The sequence below is a fragment of the Balaenoptera borealis genome (assembly GCF_965194805.1).
Source record: "Balaenoptera borealis genome assembly, chromosome: 4".
Lineage (NCBI taxonomy): Eukaryota > Metazoa > Chordata > Mammalia > Artiodactyla > Balaenopteridae > Balaenoptera > Balaenoptera borealis.
The window spans coordinates 10148303-10173359 of record NC_138861.1 but is presented as its reverse complement, the minus strand read 5'-3'; the positions used below and the strand labels follow the sequence as shown (position 1 = coordinate 10173359).

At 36.2% G+C, this 25057-nt stretch overlaps 1 protein-coding gene across 4 annotated transcripts in view; it reads left to right on the top strand.

Annotated features, from left to right (window-relative positions):
- Positions 1-25057, top strand: part of FAM13A (family with sequence similarity 13 member A) — a 365856-nt gene that overhangs the window by 171454 nt on the left and 169345 nt on the right. For all 4 annotated transcript variants that reach the window (XM_082391636.1, XM_082391638.1, XM_082391635.1 and 1 more), the window contains one exon: positions 4639-4713. In XM_082391636.1, the coding sequence (XP_082247762.1) occupies positions 4639-4713 (75 nt within the window). The remainder of the gene's footprint in view (positions 1-4638; positions 4714-25057) is intronic.

Genomic DNA, 25057 nt, shown 5'->3' with positions numbered 1-25057 from the left:
TTCATTCAAGATTTATGGTAATAAATTTAACATGACACAGTCAACCAATTCTATAATTTTTTTCCAGCCACTTTCAGTTGCTCCATTCCCAGCACAGAGAAGGCATATAGCCGGATTCATCCAAGGTCGTCCTTTTGTGAAATAAATGCAGTGATTGACGACGAGAGGAAGAAAACGAAGGGCATTAGCAAAGGAATGAAAGGTCATGAAGTGTAAGCTGATTAAGGAGAGAATTAAAAACAGGAGGAATGCACAAAGGGATTGTGAAAGGTTAGAAAAGGGATATTGTTCATTGATTTGGTTTACTCATTCACCACAGCAGTTGAGCTTCTACTGTGTGCCAAACAGTGTTCCAGGGCTTGTGGATATATCCGTGAGTGATATAGGTCTTCTCACAGAGTAGGGAGAGATGGACAGTGAAGAATTAAAGCCACTAAATATTAAAGTGAGATATTGCTGAGCGCTATGAAGAAATAGAGAGAGCCCCAGTGGGAGGGGAGAGCAGTGGTGACTCCGATAAGGTGTTCCGGGGAGGGAGTCCTCTCGAGTGAAACTGAACAGAGACCTGGATGAAGTGTGGGCACACGATGTGAATAGCTGGGAGCAGGCGGGCTAGGCTGAGAGAACGGCACGTGCTTTTCTATTTTTTATTGTCATTAGTAGGTGAATGGAAAGGCCAACAAAGCAGTGACAAACAAGGTATTTTTTCTTTCCCTATTGTATTTTTCAATGGTGTTTTCATGATACAGCGGGTTTAAGCAATTGGTTGTTGCTCAGGTCTTTACAGTGGGCAGTCAGTTCAGTCAGAAGTCTCGTTCAAGTAGAAATGTTTAAAATAAATATAAGTATACCCTATATAATATATTCATGTCTAATTTATCATTCCATTCTCCAGTGACCAGCATTGGAATGCCACACATAATAATAGGGTTCAGTTAATATTTGAGAGACTTTCCATGCCCACATAATACTTACAAACACAGAACATTCCCCCTTCAAACCTTTGCGAAGAAGTTCTTCTAAGGGGAGAGTTCAAACACAAACCTGAGGTCTCTTCCCTTTGCCCTGGGAATGTGGGGATTTGCTTTAAAAGGCTTTTTTTAAAATGTGGACATAATTCACGTACCATAAAATTCACCTGTTTACAATATGCAGTTTATTGGGTTTTAGCATGTTCACCAAGTTGTACAACCATTAGCATTACCTAATTCTAGAACATTTTTGTCACCCCAAAAGAAACCCCATGCAGACTGGAGCTATGAGACGTGACTATGCGTTCCCTCCTCCTCCCAGGCCCTGGCTACCACTAATCTACTTCCTGTCACTATTCGCCCATTCTGGACATTTCATACACATGGACTCACACAATATATGTCCTTTTGTGTTTGGCTTCTTTCACTTAGCGTAATGTTTTCAAAGTTAAACTATGTGATTAGCAGGTATTAGTACTTCATTCCTTTTTATAGCTGGACAATATTCCATTGTGTGTATACACCGTATTTTTCTTATCTGATCAACAGTTGATGGACATTTGTGTTGTTTCCACTTTTTGGCTATTATGAATAATGCTACAGTGAGCACTTATGTAAAAGTTTTTGTGTGGACATATGATTTTAATTCTCAGGTATATACCTACAAGCATAAATGGCTTTTTAAAAGCACAACTTTATTATTTTTTTTAACATCTTTATTGGAGTATAATTGCTTTACAATGGTGTGTTAGTTTCTGCTTTATAACAAAGTGAATCAGTTATACATATATATATGTTCCCATATCTCTTCCCCCTTGCATCTCCCTCCCTCCCACCCTCCCCATCCCACCCCTCCAGGTGGTCACAAAGCACCGAGCTGATCTCCCTGTGCTATGCGGTTGTAAAAGCACAACTTTAAAAAGGCTTTATCTTTAAAATGTTTCTCATAATATATTATGGAGTTACCATACTACATCTGTTTTAAAACAATACATTAAGTTATTACCAGTTACTTATTTAAGGTACTAGTTGAATTGCTTAACTTCCCTCCAGAAATCTGAGTCACATTGGCCCTGCAGGAAGTGTAGCCTGTGTTCTGTAGCTCACTGCTGTGGCCCGGGTGCCAGTACTCCAGCAGCATTCGGATGGGGGCACTGGGAATGCAGCCCCCAACAGGATGTGGCTTAACTTTTTTGTCAATAAATATTGCTTCCTGAAAGAATCATAAGATCATAAAATCTTGAAATTTAAGAGCTAGCTAGGATTCTTGGAGCTCACCTAATCCAGTCCCTTTGTTGTGTAGATCTTTAAACTGAGGGAGAGGTCCAAGAGGTTACAATGCGTGCCTGGCTTCCTAGAGCTGGTTAGAGAGCTAGGATGAGAGCTAGGATGGTGCTGTGACTACTGAACTTCACTTTGACTCCACTGTCTGAATTCAGTCATAAAACAAAAAATAGACGTAATTTATGTAGGTTGCATTGTCAGTTAAAAGTTGACAGAAAATGCTTTCAGAGTCTTTTAGGGAAGAGCTGACTCTCAGCCTTATACTTATTAATTCACAGGGACAGGGAGGCAGAATAGGAGTGATACTGTCACTTTTAAAGGAAACACCACCACTTTCAGTTTATGCTTAAGGAAGAAAGAATTACAGGCATTTATAAACTCAGACAGACATAAACAAAGGTCACCTATTCCTATTCACTTCCCTTAAGAGTCAGCCTGTTTTCTTCTCATCACATTCTAACATTTACTTACCGGTAGTTTAAAAAGAGGTATAAGGATTATACCTAATTATATTATCCAAGGGTAGCCAAATTGTGCAACGGATTATGCAGTTAATCACTTGAACCTTTTAAATGTCGTGCTGGATATAGTTTATCCCTCTCACAGTGAGTCAGAAGCGGGAATGGGTTCATTCACTATTTCCAGTAAACAGCTTCCCAACAGCAGGTGGTGTGACTGGTGGGAAAGGGTAAGACTGGAATGTACACTTATTTGGAGACCTCAGAAATGCACCCTTGGTCCTTACACAGGGCTGTGCATGAGGCCACAGGCAGCTGAGTGTTGGCAGCGCCGCAACCACCCCTGCCCCCAGCTCACGAGAGGTTCGTGATCCCCTCCGAGTCTGGGAATATTGCCCCCTAGCACAAAGCGGAGAACAGGTGCCCTGTACAGCCCTGTGGTCCAGGCATGGGTCTCGGCTCTACCACTCTCTGTGTGATTTTGGGCACATCACCTCAGGATGCACACCCCTCATCTGTAGAATTAAGGGCGTGGATAGAGTAGTTGATCTTTAAAAACTCTCTTGGCTTTAAAATGCTATGGTTCTACAACCGAACCATTTAAGCTGTCAAGTATATTGGATGAGAAGTAGTATATAAAGATGATAAGAGCTCGGGCCTTAAAGTTATTCAGGACCATCTTTGAGTCCTGTGTGACATTAGGCAATTTACTTAACTTCTGTATGCTTTTGTTGTGTAATACTTAAAAGGGGAATGATAATACGATGTAATAATAGTACCTGACTCATAGGGCTGTTGAGGGGGAAATGGCGTTATGGATGCGAAGTCTTTAGCACAGTGCCTAACACATCCTATGATTTAGTAATTATTTATTAGTAGTAAGTAGCATTGTTATTTTCTTTAGGGACATTTTATCCTAATAATATACTGTTCCCTTTAAAAATATAAGAATGTAATTCCAGGAAATTTTACTAGTATTATAAAGTGTGTAGAATACAATTTTGTTTAAAAGATGATGATTAACCCTAAAGTAAATTGGAAAAAAACCTCATTATTTAGATGAGTGAATGGTAGACATGATAGGGGAAGAAATGGGATGCAGAGGTGAAGGTTATGGAGCAGGTAAAAGAAATCTGACTTATTTTCTCCTTAGCTTTATTGTTGACTATAATCTTCCTCTTATGTATTTTTGTTCTGTCTTAATTTGGAGATAGAATCATCTATGGAAAATTGACTCAAGTTAATGGCTATTCAGAAGTGAGGCCCTACATTATTTTGTAAAAAACAACAAGATTGTTGTTTTTATTTACCATGTAGAAATAAATAGTAAATCTATCCAACCGCAAGTAAGCTGCTGCCTTGTAATCTCTGCTCTTATTTTTGCATGTACTGTTTTGGCGTGAACCAAGGACTTAGAAGCTTAATAATTTTGTAAACAGATACTCAGATATTTTTTCTCAGGATATTGATACGCAGCTGTCATTATTCGATATGGATTATGAACAATGTGAAGGAATTTGTTTATGACAAAACATTTACAGAATCAGAACCCATTTGTAAAATACTTGGGGAAAGTTGGAAACTTCAAGTTTGGTGTTGATATCTTGGAGAATTACTATTCAATTCTCCAAAGAAGGGGTGAGTTGTCTGTGGATATGTAAATGACGTGATAGCGTAGATGAGATTTTTAATAATCATCTCTGAATATATATGTCCTGTAGGTCCCATACCTACTCCATCACTGTCTTATGTTACTTCACTGATGTATGTGACAAAGAAGAAAGGAAACGTTTTGACTCCTCACTACAATCTCACTAGCTTCTGATGTGAACAACTCAATCCAGAAATGCTTTTCACTACATTGTAATTTCTGGTTAGGGCAGTGTTCTTCGGTCTCTAATGTTTCTTTTATACTTCTTTTATAGGAGGCCAATTATAAGAACATCCTTCTAACAAAAGACTTCGAAAGAGACACACAAAAGCCATCTCCAAAAACCAAGGTAGGTTATGTCTGCTCTTTAGGCTATTGTGTGAAATGTGTAGAAAGACTCTTTATCTTCTTGGGTTTCCATGCTCTGTGGCTTGCATTTCCCTCAGCACCACACCCCTCTTTTTTTTTGGACCTAGTGGTCTTAAATATACTTCTTTTTAGCATATTTAATCCAAGGTTATATTCATCCAAAAATGCTCAGGACACTCTTATTATTTAACAGATAGTGATATTTTTTATGTTTTTATTTTTCTTTTTTTTACCCACTAACTTTTTAAAAATTTTATATTGGAGTATAGTTGATTTACAATGTTTTGTTAGTTTCAGCTGTACAGCAAAGTGATTCAGTTATACATATACATATATCTATTCTTTTTCAGATTCTTTTCCCATATAGGTTATTACAGAGTATAGAGTTCCCTGTGCTATACAGTAGGTCCTTGTTGATTACCTGTTTTATATATAGTAGTGTGTATATATTAACCCCAACCTCCTAATTTATCCCTCCCACCCCCCTCCCTTTCCCCTTTGGTAACCATAAGTTTGTTTTCTATGTCTGTGTGTCTGTTTCTGTTTTGTAAATACGTTCATTTGTATCATTTTTTAGATGCCACATATAAGTGATATATGATATTTGTCCTTCTCTGTCTGACTTACTTCACTTAGTATGATAATCTCTAGGTCTATCCATGTTCCTGTAAATGGCCTTATTTCATTCTTTTTTACGGCTAAGTAATAGTTCATTGTATATATGTGCCACATCTTTTTTATCCACTCCTCTGTTGATGGACATTTAAGTTGCTTCCATGTCTTGGCTGTAGTAAATAGTGCTGCAGTGAACAGTGGGGTGCTTATATGTTTTTGAATTATGGTTTTCTCCAGATATATGCCCAGGAGTGGGATTGCTGGATCATATGTTAGCTATATTTTTAGTTTTTTAAGGAACCTCCATACTGTTCTCCATAGTGGCTGTACCAATTTACATTCCCACCAACAGTGTAGGAGGGTTCCCTTTTCTCCACACCCTCTCCAGCATTTATTGTTTGTAGACTTTTTAATGATGGCCATTCTGACTGGTGTGAGGTGATATCTCATTGTAGTTTTGTTTTACATTTCTCTAATAATTAGCAGTGTTGAGCCTCTTCATGTGCTTTTTGGCCATCTGTATGTCTTCTTTGTAGAAATGTCTGTTTAGGTTTTCTGCCCATTTTTTGATTGGGTTGTTTTTTTTTAGTATTGAGCTGCATGAGCTGTTTGTATATTCTGGAGATTAATCCCTTGTTGGTTGCTTCATTTGCAAATATTTTCTCCCATTCTGAGGGTTGTCTTTTTGTTTTGTTTATGGTTTCCTTTGCTGTGCAAAAACTTTGAAGATTCATTAGGTCCCATTTGTTTATTTTTGTTTTTATGTTCATTAGGAGGTTGGTGCAAAAAGGTATTGCTGCGATTTATGTCAAAGAGTATTATGCCTGTGTTTTCCTCTAAGAGTTTTATAGTATCCAGTCTTATAATTTATATGGAAACACAAAAGACCTCAAATAGCCAAAGCAATCTTGAGAAAGAAAAATGGAGCTGGAGGAATCAGGCTCCCTAACTCCAGACTATGCTATAAAGCTACAGCAATCAAAACAGTATGGTACTGGCCTAAAGACAGACTTATAGATCAATGGAGCAGGATAGAAAGCCCAGAAATAAAACCACACACCTATGGTCAATTAATCTATGACAAAGGAGGCAAGCATATACAATGGAGAAAAGATAGTCTCTTCAGTAAGTGGTGCTGGGAAAATAGGACAGCCACATGTAAAAGAAGAAAATCAGAACATTCTCTAACACCATACACAAAAATAAGCTCAAAATGGATCAAAGACTTAAATGTAAGATGGGATACTACAAAACTCTTAGTGATATTTTTTAGTAGACAGTTTTACTTCTGCTCAATCAGAATTGTTTCCATTGTATTCCCTATAATATAGAGAGCACTGAATTATAATGGAAGGTTACTTCTGGGGGTAAAATAAAATGTGCAACTGTAATTTTTCTTTTGCAAAATAGAAATCACTTTATTGATTTTTTCATAATTATAAAAATAACATGTGGTCAGTGGAAAGTATGTAAGCAAATTTTAACAAGAAAAATAAGAACTCTCATACATATGACAGAATGAAGGGTCTAACGTGTAAAATTTTGTTTTCTTTATTAAGAGAATTCCAAAATGCACATAGTTGTTTTGCTAGTGAAAAGAAAAACTCCATTAACCTAAAATATATCGTGAGAATTTATTTGATCCTTTGTCCAACCAGAAGAGTGATTGCATTAATTTTAGAGCCCCTTTCCAAATCTTAAATCTTTTGAGTAGAACTTCTCCTGTTTACTAGGTGTATATAATATTCCTAACTGGCCACTATGATATTTATATAGCTACATTTTTTTCCAGTTCTAAGACAAAATGTCCTCCAAACTTTCTTGTGTCCATTGTAGGCAAAATTTTAAAGGACTCTTATCTCTGGTTTTATTTGCAGGTTATTATAAAAATAATTGCGGCTTTCTTTTTAAAGTTAAATCAAGTGAAGTAATGAGTCATTACTTGATACTTAGGGTAAGAGACTACAGTTTATTTTTAAAGGAAATACAAACATCTTTTTTTATAAAACTTACTCCACCTTAATTTTTGTTTTTTGGAAAAATTTTTTAACTACTATGCATTCCTTTCCAGATTCAAACTATCTTCTGTATCTTCTTCACTGAAATATTTGTGTATACAAGCTTACAGAAAACTAATTCAAATGTATAGTAGAAATTTTGTTTACTGTGAATTAATAAAAATTCAGTGTCAAAAATATACTCACCAAGTAAATGCATTTAAAAATATAGGATTTGAGGAACATTTTTAGGTAACATTTGCTCATTAACTCCATTTATATTGGAATATACCTACTTTTAGGTGAAGAGACCTTAGAATGAATCACTTCATAAATGAAAGATAATCTTGAAACCTGTCATAAAAATTGTTTGAAGGGATTCTATTACTATTATGAAATTAATCCCATTTGGAATATTTCAGGCATATAGAGAATAATTAATGTGTATTGATTATCCTCTATCAGTCTCACTGTATGGTTCATGACCAAGCTAACTCAATAGAGAAATTGCTTCACTGGTTAATCCATAGTTTGTAACTTTAGCTTCTCTGTGGTTTTGCATGAGCAAGTTTAAATTTACATGAGCAAACTAATCTTTGCTTAGCTCTGCTTAGTTTAGAGGTGATTAAAATCCTTGTTATTTCAAATCCCCAGAAATGAGGCAGAGCATGTGAGTTGCAAGAGATTATAAGGCACTAACTCTTTCACCGAGATTGTATCTTAAGATCTTTTTTCCGCCAGTTGATCTTTGAAAACTGAAGCTGAAAACACTTTCAAATATAGTTGGTATAAAACAGACAAACAAACAAAATGTGATTGGTGTGTCCTTTCCAGAATGACTTAGTGAGCTGTGAGAATGATGTGTATCCTTGGTACTAATGTTACTTCATTTGGCCTCCATTGCTATCTTTCTCAGACATCTCTAGTTACAGCTGTATGTGTCTTGAACAGCTAAGCATTTCTGATCCCTGTATGGCTAGAGATGTAAAATGGTAATCCAGAAATGGCATTTGTCCACTGGCTCTGGAGATGTCTCTCTAGTCTAAGCCATCTGTCCCCATCTGTGTTCCCTCTGCTAGCTGTTTCCTCTGCTCTTAGGCAATGGGGAGAATTGTATTTCTGTCCCTTATATAGGAAAGCCTCTTCTTGATCTGAGTCCAAGCTGGAAAAAAAAATGATACCTCCATTACACAGTGCCATGACACTTCCTGGATGAGCAATGATCACCAGCCCTGCTAGCTCAAGGGCATGCTCATATAACCATTTCATGCCCAATAACTGGGTAGACTACATATGCAAACAAATAAATGGAATAGATGATACAGAAGGGAACATCAAATAGATTTTTAAAGAGGTGTAGAACATAGGCACAGCTCCTTGTAACTTAGTATAATAATGATTAGAGGAGAGGAGACAAGGTCTTTTTCTACCTAACACAAGTGCAAATGGCTCTAAATAAGCCTCACAACCCATATTCATTGGTCACAGTATAAACCCTGAAGAAGATCCAGGAACTAAGGGAAGAAAACTCTTTCTTCTCTCTCCCCTTGGGGTATGACCTAGACTTCCCACTGAATTTGCTGTGTTCTCGTTGACCTCGTTAAAAAAAAAAAAAACCTCAAGTTCGGGCCATTGTATAAAAATGAATATCAGATTCATTCAGTGCTGGAGTGAAAGTATAAAATAAAAGATAATCTCTTTCCTTCCTGCCTTTTCTCAATGGTTAAAACTGTACTGATAAAAATTAAAATTACAAGCACATAATAGGTTTAGTCATTGTATTCTCCTACTGCTTTTATAGATGTTTCCTTTAGTAAACCAAGCCATATTAACTAAAAAATGTGTGATAAAAATAATGCAGTTATCAAGTAAGCAGTTATGTAGTAGAAGCAACTGTTAAATTATTTTTCTTTTCAGAAGTTAATGATTTCAGGGACCATGCATCATTTATGAAGGAGATTTTCTTCAATAATGAAACTAGTTGTCACAGTTGTATTTTCTTAAATGGTTTTAAAAATGCCTATGCCTATTAGCAAAGTGAACTAGAAATTTAAACTAATGTAGGGTTTTGAGAAAATTTAGTGACAGTATAATTTTATTTTCATTATGCAAATTAATAGTCATTTAATAAGCATTAAATTTTACTAAAATTCTAAGTTATTTTAAAATCATTGTTAATGGATGTGAATATAGTTTATGGTGCTTTAATTAATGTATAAAACATTCTAATTAGTGTTCCACTTTTTCCAGTTAACGTTGTTTCACTTTTGTTTCCATGCATCAGCCTAGTTTGCGTGCTTATTCCTTTAATAAAAGTAAATAATAGTAGTAGCAGTAACAGTGATGATGATGATGGTAGCTACTATTGATCAAGTTCCAGTCACTATACTAACTACTTAATGTATATATTTTCTAATAATCGTAACGTTTCATATGTTGTCATCCATATTTAACTATTTTGAAAATATAGAACTGCTTCTAATTATCATTAATATAAAAAACCTTACTAGGTAAGTGTTAACAAAGAATAACTTCTGACTGTTAAACAGTATTATTTTCTTAGGTTTTATTACCTATAGTAGAATTAACAGATATGAATTGTTTTATGACTAGTGTACCCTAACATACCATCTCGCCTCCCCATTTTGAAATTGTTTATAATTTATGCACATTATTATAGGCTAACCACGTACCTGTATCTACACACAATATATATGATAATTTTGCAGGTTTTACAACTTTATATTAATAAAGTGTACAGTATATCACCTTCTGCAACTATTTTTCCTGTTCAGTATGCTCTATCAATATTCACTTTCAGTAAGAATAAAATACAGTTTAGGTATTCTGGGTTTTTCTAATATTTAAGTTGTCTCCAATATTCAGTTGATTTCCAATATTTTGCTATTACAAACCAACTTTAAGTGAATAATTTTCACATGACACCTTTTATGCACCTGTAGAGTAGGGTCGTAAGTAGGTACCTCTTTGTCTAGGTATTACAAATGCTCTTAAAATGTGCTAATTTACATGTTCAACAGCTGTGTGTGACTGTTTCCGTTTTTCACATCCTCACAAATCGTTGGTAATATCAGAGTTCTCATGGTTGTTTCCCCTAGTCTAATGAGTGTGGGAAGCATCTTGCTATTGCCTTAGTTTAGATTTCTATAGTCATCACAGAGACATTTATTTTTCACTGAATATCCAAGTGTTTCTCCAACGTTTCCCAGCCCCATTGCAGGTAGGTGAGGCCAGTCAACTACTTTTGGCCAGTAGGCTGTGAGCAGAAGCGACAACTGTCATTTCAGAGGTAGAGATTCAAAACTTTTCCAGCCCTTTCTTACAGTACATTAACTGGACAGTGGAGCATGGGTCCGCAGAGCCACCTGTCAGCTGGCATTGGATCTGTGTCATGACTGAAAAACAAACCTGTTTTGTTACGCCACTGAGATTTCTGAGTTAATTTGTACCTTCCCTATAATGTAGTCTACCACGCGGGCAGCGTGTAGTGCATGTGTTTGTTTTCATATGTTTCTTAAACTTTGGTCATATCTGTGTTTATTACTCTGTATACTGCTTTCTCCTACTGTTGCAAATTTTGCTATTGGGTTGTTTGCTTTTTTCTTAATGATTTTTAAGAGTTTGCTAGCTCTTGTCAGCTATATGTATTCCAAATACTTTCACCCAATTTTCTGGGTGTTTTTTTAATATATATATATATATAGAATACAGTGTCTTTTAATGTTTGAAAGTTTTTTATTTCAGTGAAGTTGGATTCATCAGTCTTTAGTGTTTGTGCTTTTTTACATCTTGTTTAAGAAATCCTCACCTACTTTGAGGTCACTTAGAAAATCTTTTTTATTATTTTCTAAAAGTTTTAAAGTTTGCTTTGTATATATATATATAGGTCTTAATCCATTCGAAATTGAATTTTATGTAAAGCATAAAGTAGGAATATCATTTTATATGTGAAAATCAATCAACTCAGCATATTTGTTCAATAGTTTGTCTTTCCCCCACTTTTTGAAATAGCATTTCCATTATATATCAAATGTTTTTATGTCTCTTTCTGGACTGTACTATTTGTTGCTTTTTCTGTGTGTTTATCTTATGTCATTACCACAGTGTCTTAATTAGTGATATCTGGTAGAATAAGTTTCTTCAACTTTGTTTTTCTTCTTGAAAATTATCTTGGCCATTCTTGGTCCTTTGCTTTTGCAGTTGAATATTATCAAGTTTCATGAGAAATTTTATTTAGAATTTAAATTGAATTGATAGATTAATTTCATGAGCATTGGTATTTTATCCATGACCATCAGGTAACTTTCCATTTACTCAGGTCCTCTTTAATGTCTTTTGATTTTTAAAAAATTATAATTTTCTCCTAGATCTCCATTTTGTAGATATTATAAATGGAGTACTTACTATGTCTTCAAACTTTGTTGCTGATGTTCAATGTTGAAACTGATTTTTACTGTTGACTTTATATCTGAAAACCTTGCCAAATTCTCATAATATTTCGTGAGCAATTCTGTTTGACTTCCTTTGGCGACAGTCATATCATGTGGAAATAATGCGCATCGTTTATTCCTTTACAAGCCTTTTATCATTTAATATCTTTTTTCTTGTGCTATGTTCCAGGACTCCCAGTATAAGGTTAAATAGAAATGATGATAGCATGCCTTCTTGAGTTGCTTCCTGATTTTAAGGGACGTTTTCTACATTTTGCTTTTACATATTATAATTGCATTTGTCTTCTTTCTTTCTTTCCTTTTTTTTGGGAGGGGGCGGGCAATTCTTTCAAAATGCCAAGCACATAGCAGACCTCCAATAAAATCTTGAAAATGAACACATAAATATTTGCTTCTTGTTTTTTTGTTTCATATGAAAGTAGTTAGTGTCAGTATGTTTTCATGCATTTTTTTCTTCACACATACACTCATTAGGTTTATGGTGTTTACTTTAGGTCTTTGGTAGGTATGCTTTATAAATTTATATTTTGCTAAGAATTTTTATTTTGAGTGAATGTTAAACTTTAGCAAATATTCCTTTGCATCTGTTAAGATAATTGCATGGTTTTTCTCCCATTTTCTTTTTTGTGGAGAGTCATATTCATAGATTTTCTAACCTTAGACCAACAGTGCATCACTGGAATAAACCAGTTCTGAACCTGGCCCTGATACCTATTTTTAAACACCTTGAAAGTTTTGGATAGCTGATATTTTGTTTAGTATTTTTGCATCTAGGTTAATAAATTTTTTTGTTTTGTCTACTTTTGGTATAAAGGTTGCGCTATCTTAATAAAATGAACTGAGGAGAGCCTTTTGTAATCTGAAACAGTTTAAGAGGAGGATTATCAGTTCCTGCAATATTTGGCAGAATGTGTCTAGGTTTAGTGAGGTTTATTGATTTATTTGTTTTAAATTTTGTTTTGTTTTTTAAATTTGTTTTGGCAAGTTGATTTTTAACTACTGGTTCAGTTTATTTTGTGCCTATAGTCCTATTCATGTTTTTAATTTATTTTTTATTTTATTTTATTTTTTTTGGCTGTGTTGTGTCTTTGTTGCTGCACGCAGGCTTTCTCTAGTTGCAGCAAGTAGGGGCTACTCTTCCTTGTGGTGCGTGGCCTTCTCATTGCGGAACTTTTGTCATGGAGCATGGGTTCTAGGTGCACGGGCTTCAGTAGTTGCAGCGCACAGGCTCAGTAGTTGCAGCACACGGGCCCTAGAGCATGTGGGCTTCAGTAGTTGTGGCATGTGGGCTCAGTAGTTGCGGCACCAAGGCTCTAGGGCATGCGGGCTTCAGTAGTTGTCGCATGCAGGCTCAGTAGTTGTGGCTCGCGGGCTCTAGAGCGCAGGCTCAGTAGTTGTAGCGCACAGGCTTAGTTGCACCACGGCCTGTGGGATCTTCCCGGACCAGGGATTGAACCCGTGTCCCCTGCATTGGCAGGCGGATTCTTAAGCACTGCGCCACCAGGGAAGTCCCTCATATTTTTTATTTATTCTGAATTATTAGTTTTTTATTGAAGTATAGTTGATTTACAATATTATATTACTTTCAGGTGTACAGCATAGTGATTTGATATTTTTATAGATTATACTCCATTTAAAGTTATTATAAAATATTGGCTATATTCCCTGTGCTGTACAGTATGTTCTTGTAGCATGTTTATTTTATACATAGTAGTTTGTACCTCTTAATCCCCTACCCATAGCTTTCCCCTCACCCCTTCCCTCTCCCTACTGGTAACCACTGGTTTGTTCTCCATATCTATAAGTCTGTTTCTGTTTTGTTAATTCATTTGGTTTATTTTTTAGATTCCACAAGTAAGTCGTAACAGAGTATTTGTCCTTCTCTGTGTGACTTACTTCACTAAGCATAATACACTCTAGGTCCATCCATGTTGTTACAAATGGCAGAATTTCGTTCTTTTTTAAGGCTGAATAGTATTCCATTATCGATACATAAATATATGTGTGTGTGTGCGCGTGCGTGCACACATCTTTATCCAGTCATCTATTGATGGACTCTTAGGTTGTTTCCATGTCTTGGCTATTGTAAATAATGCTGCTATGAACATTGGGGTGCATGTACCTTTTCAAATTAGTGTTTTTATTTTCTTTGGGTATATACCCAGGAGTGGAATTCCTGGATCATACAGTAGTTCTATTTTTAGTTTTTTGATGTTATATTTTCTAGGAAATTGTCTATTTTAATTAATCAGCATAAAATATTTTAATGTTTCCTCTTATTTTAAAAATCAATATTTTATCTGTAGTTATAGTCTTTTTTCATTTTTAATATTTTGGGACATTTTCTTTTTTGCTTTTGATTAGGCTTGCTAGAAATTTGTCTATTAGTCTTTGCAGCTTTTAGTTTTACAGATTCTCTACTGTAGCTGTTTCCCGTTTCATTGATCTCTGCTACTATTTCCTATTTTCTCTATATCTATTATTCAATAGGTAGATTTTTTTTTTCCTAATGTCTGTCACCTTTTCCTCCATAGACATATATTTTAATACGTTTTCCATGGGATGTGATACTGAAATTCGATAACCAGTCCTTTTAAGTGTATTTGCTCTGTTTATTGACAGCCTCTTCTGATGTGTTGAGTGTCTTTATTACATTAGAGAGCTCTTTTAGAATCATGTCATTTTCTTCCTTCCTTTTTTTTTTTTTTTTTGGTAATACTTTCACAATGCCAGGCACATAGTGAATGCTCAAGAAATACTTGAGAAAGAACAAATAAATCAATCAATTTTTTCTCTTATTTTATATGAAAGCAGTGAGTGTCAGTGTGTGTGTGTTTGGGGGGGAGGTTAAAGAGAATTTGCTCTTGTAAAAATCTAGTAAAATTTAGTACGTTTTTCCTTTGGAAAGGGTTCAATAACCATTAATACATAATTATTTCTGGAATTTAAGATTCTGGGTTTTATGTGTTTCTTTTCCTGATTTGTCTCTTTAGAGCTTTTCTTGTAATAATTTCCCATCTGCTTTCTCTGCCCCCATATGTTTGTATATATGAATGTATGTTTACTTCACTAGATAGAAAATGTTCCGTATTTTTCCATCTCCCCTATACGTGCTGGGTGATAAAATTCTCTTTCTTTTTTGCCTCTTTCATTATCTTGGGAAATCACTTTGCAAAGCTGTCTCTTCAGTGTTAAGAAGCATAAAAATTGTAAAAGTGAATAACTTTGTTCATTTATTACTACAGTTATATCTATGACTAAATCTTTTATTTTTTACAAGCATATTCTTTCTTTAGTTTCCTAAATCACCACTAATCTATTTGAAGAATTCCTGGAATCTCTCTATAATTAATGACATGTAGATTCAGTTATTTGGATAATGTTTTCCTATGTTCTGTGATATTTTATAACATATATTTATACTATCGAGTAAAAAATAATACAGGGTTAAATAGTTATTTTAAATAATAATGCAAATATGATGGTATTTCTGGGTATACCTGCCTAATCTCTTAATCTAATAACTTGGCTCATTTAACCTGTATATTTAGCCTCTTTCCAGATGCTATAAGCTGAAGTGACCCCAGGCCAAGGAATGCAAGGACCTCTATGAAGTACCTCTAGACTAGCACTGCTGTGGCACACAGGGCATAGCTGACCTGGACCCACTGGTCCTGAGTACCCAGCTTCCTAAGACTGGGTATAGAAACCTGATCCCTGACTTTCCCCAGCCAAAATCATCTCCTCTTGTATATCTGCCCTGCTTTGATAAACACCCTGAAGCTTATGCTCAGTTTGGACATTTTATCCCATCTGTCCTGTACCAGGTGCTAGGGATGCAAAGTTGAAAAGCCACTGCCTCTTACCGGAAGGAACTGGAGCCCAGACATACATACAAGCAACAAAATTAAGACATCACATGTGCTAGACTGATTTTCTGATCTCAGATCCACCTTTGGGTTCACTGTCCTATTTTGCAAACAACCAAATCTTAGCCTGGTTGCCATGATTTCTCACTAACCCTAAAGTTCTCACTGACCTTTTTGTTCCAGTTTCCCCTGGTTTGTCCTGTTCAATAATTATGACCAGTCTAATCACGATTATTAATGTCAACTTTTGTGACAATTAGCCCCATGATATTATTGGCTTCATTCATAAAGTTTATTTCTCACTGCTGTCACAGTCTGATGCAGGTGGGGTGGGATGGGATTCGTAGGTAGCAAGCCTCCAAGCAGTGATTCAGATGGCAAGCTGCTTCCATCTTTCAACTATGTCATCTAAAAATGTGGCTTCTAATATCAGGAATGAAAAAGAAAAAAAGTGTGTGCAAAGTTCATAGGTACTTAACCGCCTTAGCACAGAAGCAACTCTTGTCCCTTCTACTCACATTCTAGGACTCAGTAACCTTTGTGGGAGTCTGGAAATGTAGTTTTCCAGTGTGCCCAGGAAGAGGACGATGAACTAGGAATTGACGAGTACATATATTGTTGCTGCCGCAGCCTGCCCTTCTGTTTGCCAGATATATTTTTTCTCTTACCCTGCAGAAAATACACCCAGTCCTTCTGCCAGGATAAAAATCCAAAGAACCAACCAGTCATTACAACCAACTCAATCTCCAAAATATCTGGGAGACCTGTCAATGCTCCATCAGGTCTAGAAGAGGTTCCTCTTGTTCTGAGAATCTATGAAATTAAGAGACAAATTGTCCCTCCCTCCACACACATCCACCCCATATACAAATGGGACACTAAACAATCCCATTCACACTCTAGTACACACACATACACGTGCACAGAAGCAGTGGAGGCACTTTCTGTGAGGAACTCCATTGTCCTTTTTCTCTGACAGCTGCCGTCACCTTTTAGAATTGCCTCTTTGTCATTATTCCCCTTGAAGTGTGTATAGCGAGTATGTCTTCTTTAAACTACAGCTTGCCTCCTATTCATGGAAGTTTGGTGTCTCAGGGATTGTTTTACCTCTTGAACAGCAAAGACTTCTTTAGCGTGGGCTGACGTTTTTTCATGGTAGTGGCGGTGGTTTGTTGATTTGTTTGCTGTCCTGTAAAGGGGGTTTACAGTAAACTCCCTCAAAATGTAAAAATGTAATTAGTGTCTGACCTGTTTGCTTTCAGTCAGTTCCATGAGGCAGTAAAAATCCTCAAAGCATGTTGTTTCCTCCTCTGCCCTCAGATCTCATAAGAATTCGTCATAGGAAGAAATTAACCAGAACTCTACTGGCAAGGGATTCTGGGAACTGCAGTTTCCATGGTTTATACCCCTGCAGTACACAGCTGTCTTATAAAATCACATGAAATTATGTTTCAAATGAGCAGAATGGACCATCTGTGCTAGTAAATTGTGATTAGAGTTGGCTTTGTGGAAGAAATAGAGTTTAAGTCAAATTTTTAAAAAGAAGAATCGGAAACTGGACAGAGGAAGAATTTCAGTTAGAATGGCATAATAAGCAAAGACTAGAAGGAGAAAATGAGCATTTCATATTTTGATCAGCGTTTATAGACCAGAGTAGCATGGGTAGAAGTAGAAGATAAATTCTGAAAGATAGGCTGCAGCCAAATTGTAGGGGGGTGTGATTGTTAAATCTTGCATAAAGATTGCCATGCTGTGTGACAAAATTTATTAAACAAAATAAACAGCAAACACACAGAAAAAAATCAGAGAATAAAAGGAAATTAATTTTTGTGCAACAGAGAGAGGGTTTTAGAACAGCAACAAAAAACAACACATATATGAACAAAAAGCTAATAACTATTAGAAGATTAGGGGTGTTTTTGTCCGGGTTAGACGACTAAAGAAGGGTGACTTTAGTGAACAGATCTTTGACTTTCCAGTGTTACAGAAGCAACTCTGTCTCTTAATAGCAGTGTGTCCTGAGGCACATTATGGAATATTTTGCAATCTCAGTATTCTGATTTATAAAAGATAATAACATAATAGTAATCATAGATGTCTATTGAGTACTGTTTGCTAGAGACTTTGAAAAATATTTCTAACATTAGTTTATTAAATCCTCATAACTCTTAGGAGAGAAATGACCTTTATCAGTTCATATTGCCTTGGTTACACTTATGATAAAGCAATCCCCGAATCTTTGTGGCTTAAAGCTACATTTATTTCTTGCTCATGCTACCCGTCCAATTTAGATTGACAAGGGGGCTCTGCTTACGATGGTTTCTTGAGGACCCGTTCTGACAGAGCAACCCGTCTCAAATGTGGCCAGTTACAGGGCCAGAGGAAAAAGAAAGAGCTCTGTAGGATCTTGCATTGGCAATTAAATGCCCTGGCTCAGAAGTAACTTCATCACTTCTGGTCATAACTCGTTAGCCAGAAGTAATCCTATTGCCTCACCCAGCCACAGTGGAAACAGGAAATACAACCCTATGATATGCCTGGAAGAAACTTTACCAATACCTTAATTTTCCTTCTTTCTTTTTTTTTTTTTTTTTTAAACATCTTTATTGGAGTATAATTGCTTTACAATGGTGTGCTAGTTTCTGCTTTATAACAAAGTGAATCAGCTATACATATACATATGTCCCCATATCTCTTCCCTCTTGCATCTCCCTCCCTCCCACCCTCCCTATCCCACCCCTCTAGGTGGTCACAAAGCACCGAGCTGATCTCCCTGTGCTATGCGGCTGCTTCCCACTAGCTATCTATTTTACGTTTGGTAGTGTATATATGTCCATGCCACTCTCTCACTTCGTCCCAGCTTACCCTTCCCCCTCCCTGTGTCCTCAAGTCCATTGTCTGCGTCTGCATCATCCTTCTTTCTTTATAGATGAGAAAATGGAGGCTTAGAAAAGCTAGTTAATTTTCTCAAGGTTGTATGGGTAATAAGTGCCAGATATATTTGATCCTAAAGCTCAAACTCTTTACCCTCATAGCGCCTCTCCCATTTCTGTGGCCCTATGTGGTGTATTGTGTTATGCTGTCTCCTTTGCAGAGAAGTTGTGAGAATTAAAGATAATTAAGTAATTGTTATACTGCCCGGGACATGGAGTGAGCATGCAGGGGCTAGTGATGTTATCTTTTGTCTTCTTTTACTTCTTAACCCATAACTCAGAGTCTTTCTTAAGTGCAAAAGCTCTGAACTGTTTTTGTAGTGACTGTGTTTTCTCTGTGATGACAGCAGCTCTTCTCAGTTACCAACATTACACATGTCTTGTTTGTAAAGGCAGCCGATTGCACAGGACTTCTTATTCTCATCAGCCATTCTGAACACCATTTTATATGTCAACTAAGGTTTTGGGATATCAGATTTCCTCAGGCTATCCTACCAAACTCTCAGTATAATAAGGTAAATAGGCTTTAGGGGGGTGTCCTAGGAATCCAATGCCTTACCAATAATATGGCTATCGCTATGGAATATTACAGGTTAAGTTTCATATCAGGCCATAAAGTTTGGACTTTTTCCCCAGTGTGATAAATGTTTGTTTATTGTTTCACACTATCATATGCAGCTGTAAAATGTACTTGTTTGTTAAGGCCTCTCATACCTAGAATTTATAGGCATTAAATAGCTTTATAAATGCTAAAGAAGATTCTTAAAGCCATCACTAAATACTGCCTTAATTCTTATAATCCTAAACCATTAGCTTTACCTACTAATTTTATTGAAAACCAATATTGAGAGAATGTTTATGTTTATTTTCGTATCTGACATGTTAATGGAATAAATTTTAAATAAGAGAACAAAATTCTAGATGTGGTATATAACTTGACTCCTTTAAATTCATTTATTGAAGCAACTGTACTTCCTATTTTGAGACATATGGTATGCAGAAAATAAAGTCAATTACTCTATGTCTACAAAAGAAAAAAAATTACTGGTACAGTGTCCCGATTGACTTTACCTGATGCCTATTTCCAAATTAAATAGGTTACTGCTTTTATAAACAGTCTTTTTATGGAAATAGAATTTCTCTTAAAAGTACCAAATTGCTTTAACTAAAATATATCTCTCTCCAGCAGGGAGTGGGTCAGGAAAGGTTCCAAAAGAGAAAAGATTTGTCTATTCAACTAAGTAAACTTGGAATGAACACCACCACTGGGCCCACTGGAAGGGGACTTGTTAAGGGTTGGATACAGTGTAAGGAGTAAGAAGTCTAAGATAAGATTCAAGAGAAAGCGGAGGTGAACTGAGAAGGACCTTGAATAGATTTGTACTCATAAATTTAAACCTTATTAAACCGACAGTGGGGAGCCATTGAAGATTTTGTTGCTGTTGTTAACTTTATTATAAAGGTCAAATGACATTGAAAAGAAGACAGTAAAGGAAAACAGCAAAAATTCGGCTCCTTCCTTTCTACCTCTATTAATATAATCACAATTAGAATTTTGATGTATAATATTATTGCCTCTTTGCCTACACGTATGTGGATGTATTTGAAAGATATACTCGTATTATATAAACAATTTTATTTTCTCCTATTTTCCCTTAATATATTATTATTAGCATTTTCTATGTTAGTACAAGCTTCGTAATAACAATGATGATCATTCCTCATTATTGTACCTCAGGTTTTCAGTGATTCAATATTATAAATACTGAGTGGTTAAACATTTTTCAGCATAAGGTTTCTTTCTTAGCTAGAATTATTTCCTCAGGATAGATCGCTATAAGTGGATTTACCAGTTCAAAGGTATAAATATTTTTATGGCCCTTAAAACCTATTGCTAAGTTAAATTTTTACTAGAGTTATAAAAATTTACACAGCCAGTGGAAAATATGAGAGTGCCAATTGCATACATCCTTATCAACAGTAGGTATTTGATCCTTGTCTATGAGCCAAAAGGACTAAAAATAAGACCCTGTTCTAAATTTCATACTTTGTGATATATTGCTAACGAAATTCCACATATTTCTGTATACAGGCTTACTATTATTTACATTTCCTCTTTTGTGGAGGATCTTTCAATTCAACATACTTCTCCATTTAGCTCGTGCAATCTTGGTGTTTTTCTTAAGAAGCTGTATGAATTAATTCTGTATTAAAAATACTGGCAGTGAAGGTCTGTGAGTGAAGAAGTATGGGACCAGACATAAGTGTATATTAAGATTAATCTGCCTATTGTCTAGTGAATAGATTTTAGAACAGAATCACCAGTAAGACAAATTCTGTATTACATTATTTTTTATCATAATGTTGCTCTGATATTGGGCAGAGGTTTTTTTAATTCCCCTTTTGCATTCACACTACAGAATGATAATAGTGTACTTTTCAAACTATTTTCCCCTTAAGTTTAAAATTTCATCATTACAGTTCATTTTCATAGCAGAAATGTTACCTGTTCTTAAGAAGGAAGCACAGGGAAGTAATTTGCTTTAGATCACAGGCTCAGGCTAGAAACATAAATTTAGACTGCCGAAGTCTCAGTTTAGAGTTAATCTTGGGTTTTGAAAATTGGCATGATTAGAAAGGATGTAAATATATGAATTACTCTAAGTGGTTCTAATTCATCTGGGCCCATAGTGACTTTGCTGACATATTCTGAATTTTGTGCACCTTCCAATGTTAGTCCTTTTGGTTGTTTCATACTGAGTCATATCTGTTTTGATTATTTCTTCTCTTTGTCTTACCATGCATTTAACCTATATTATTTTAGCCTGCAATATTTACTTATTGCTTCAAAATACTAATTGTCTATCATATGACAGGCATTGAACTAGAGCTAAGCACTCAGATATTAAACTTGGTACGAGGAGTTTTCAAGCCAGCGAGGAGCAGAGGCTAACACTCAGATATTTAGTTGCAAATTGTATAAATTGCTAGGAAGGAGAATAGAATGCGCTGGCAGCATGTAACAGTGGTACCTGATTTAAACTGGTGCATCTGGGAAAGAACTCGTAAAGGAGGTTGCATTTCTTTTGAGACCAAAGATGAGGGAGAATAGGTGAGGAAGGAGTGGGAGGGGTAGAGAATTTCCAAACATGTAACAAGGGCCTGAGGCAGACAGCTGAACAGAGGCCACTGGGAGGAGGCCGAAGCCCAGTGAGAGCAGCAGAGAGCACCTCCAGTGCGGCTGGAAAAGGGCTTTTTAGGCTATTCAGAATTGGGGCGTTTTGCCAAAACAAAATGAGAAACCATTGATAAACTTTAAATAAGGAAAACTGTAACAAAATTTCTGTTTAGAAAATATAGATCTGGCTCAGATGTAGTGAATAAAGTCAGGAGAGAGCAAAAATGAAAGTAGGAAGCCAATCAGGAAGCAGTTGCAGTTGTCAGAGCACTAATGTGTGGAAGGCTGGAACAGGTAGAGGCGAGCAGAGGTAGGCTTACTTGGGATCTTTATTAATCAACTAGAACTGGGTGGTGGAGGTGAGAGGTAAAGGAAAAGGAAGTGTCAAAGATGACCCTCAGGTTCCTGGTCTGGGGACCAAGCTGGTTGGAGACCATGTACCTGATGGTTTGAACCCCAGCCCTCCTGTGTGCTCTGCAAGGTGTGCGTTAGCCTCACGATCCTCCAAATGGAGATGTTAACTGAAGATCAAGATTGGATATAGGTTTGGAGCTCGAGAGAGAGGTCTGGACAAAGGTGCACATTTAAGAATCATTAGCATATTGATGGAATTTGGTGCATAAATGAGCTGTCATAATCTTCTCTGTTTTATAATATGAAAAAAACTAAGGAAAGGCAGGTGATTAGTGCTATGCTTGTGTTGAAGTCTTAGGGAAGTTATATATATACCGAGCAGCCAAGATAGAACTTGTATTGTAAGAGGGTGTGCTGCATGTACAAAGGGAAGGAGGGGAGGAGAGAGCATGCGTGTTTATAGACTTGCAAAAATATTGGTCTTAGAGTACAGTGTGTCTTGGGAAGTGGCAGGACACGGACATGCAGAAATAGTCCGGTGCAATTTACGCAACGCCAAAGAGTTTGGATTATAGACTATAGGAAGTGGAAAGCCATTGAACAGTTTTCATCAGGGAGTAAGGTCATATCACCCCTATCAACAGAGAGAGTGGATTACAAAGGCGGAGACTCATAAGGAAGCTGTAGTCCAGATGAGAACTGGGAGGGGCCTAACTGCACTGATAGGTAAGGGAGGAAAGTATATAGATAAAAGCCTCGGGACTTGGTACCTGGCAAGGAAATGGAGGAATGCCTTCCAGATCAAATCAGGTGGATGTTTCCTGCCTTCTTCATGGCGAGAAGTTTAAAAAAAAAAAAGGAGCTTACTTGAGGGCTGGGAAGAGGATGAGTTTAGTTTGGGCCTTGCGGAGTTTGGGATATTTGGGGAAAATGTAGAGGGGTGCTCTCATAAAATGCTAAGACTAACATAAAAATATTTTGACTGAACATTCATTATAGGCTTTGACAGGGCAGATACAAGCATAGCATCATGTGTATTGATTAGGCCTTAGCCAAAATTAACAGCTGCCTGTGGATCATTATTTCTTCAAGATCAGGAAATGGAGACAAGACAACCCGTTTGGTATTGGCATCTTAACATCCTTGGCAAAATCTATCTTACTTTCTATGTTTGGAAACTTTTGAAGTGATTCTTGGTACAATAAAATGTAACTATATTCCTTAAAGTTTCAAAAAGTAGTTACAGTTTTCAAGAAAGTCTCTGTTATGTGTTGCCCTTTGAGACATCTTTTTTTTTTTTAATTCTTTTTTATTGGAGTATAGTTGCTTTACAATGTTGTGTTAGTTTCTGCTGTACAGCAAAGTGAATCGGCTATACGTATACATATATCCCCTCTTTTTTGGATTTCCTTCCCATTTAGGTCACCGCAGAGCATTGAGTAGAGTTCCCTGTGCTCTGTAGTAGGTTCTCATTAGTTATCTATTTTATACATAGTAGTATATATAGAGACATTGGTTTTCTTTTCAGTGAACTGTTGTGGTTTGTTTTTCTCCTACATACTCATTTTATTGTTGGACACAGATTAGCAGATAGCTTACTTTGCTTTTAACATTTTGCCACATATTTACCTCTCCTTTTTGAAACTGTTTTTCAGGCATCATGTTTTCAGCATATATCTAATAAAAACAATGGCATTGTCTCGATCCCATTATCACACTGCAGAAATTGTAACATTGATACACAATAAGTAGTGTATAATTTTTAGTCCTTATTCAAATTGCTTCATTTGTACCCCAAATGTCTTTAAAGTCCAGCACCTGATCAAGGATCAAACATTGTTTTATTGTCGTAATAGCATCAGATCCCTTTAATCTAGAATAGTCATCCTGCCTTTTCTTTTTTTTTCTTTCATGATATTGGCATTTTTTTGAAGACTCTTGGACAGTTGTCAGGGGACAGAACAAAGGTGGGCAAACTGCAGCTCTATGGTTAAGACTCACCACCTGTTTTTGTAAATAAAGTTGTGTTGTAACACGGCCACACCCATTCATACAACAGAAAGTTGCATAGTTGCAACAGAGACTTTACAACATGCAAAGCCTAAAATATTTACTGTCTGGGCCTGTGCAGAAGAAGTTTGCCAACCCTTGTTGTGGAATGTTCCACAGTCTAGATCTAGCTGATTGTTTCTTCTCATAGATTGAGGGTAACCTTTTTGTTGTGTGCTCCCTATCGCATAACATCAGCAAGCATACGTCTACTTATTTCATTATTTGGTGACGCTAAGTGTGATCATTTCGTTGAGCTGGGGTCCTGCCAGATCTCTCCATTGTAAAATTACCTTTCTCCGTGAGTAACTGATAAGTAAACTTTGATACCAAGTGAATATCCTGTTCCCCAACACCTCTCACATAGTAATGTTGTAAGCATACATTGATGATCCTTGTCTGAATCAATTAATTTGCTTAAGATGCAAAATAGTAATTTTCTGAGTCTAGCATTCCTCCTGTATTAACTGGCATTTTTCTGTAAAGAAGAGTGTCCTGTTCATACCACCCCAGTCTTCTTTTTACTATCATCATGGACTCACGGGTTCCGTTATAATTCAATGAATTATAAGCCTTTTTGAAATCTATTCTTTGCTTAAAAATGTCCCACATTGGCCAGTGGAGACTTTTCAGACTGGCTCCTGTGTACTTTTAATATGTATTCATTAATCTTGAGCTTATATTTTACCTTTCCTGTCATGGACCTGGAATGAGCCATTTCTCCAAGGAGCCCTGGTTCCTTTTAGCAGGGAATATGTTTTTAGAAAACAAGATCAGGTATATTAGATGTGTTTTCAATGTGATTAAAACTACATCGATTTCTGACTTACATATTTCTCCCAACACTTAATATGAAA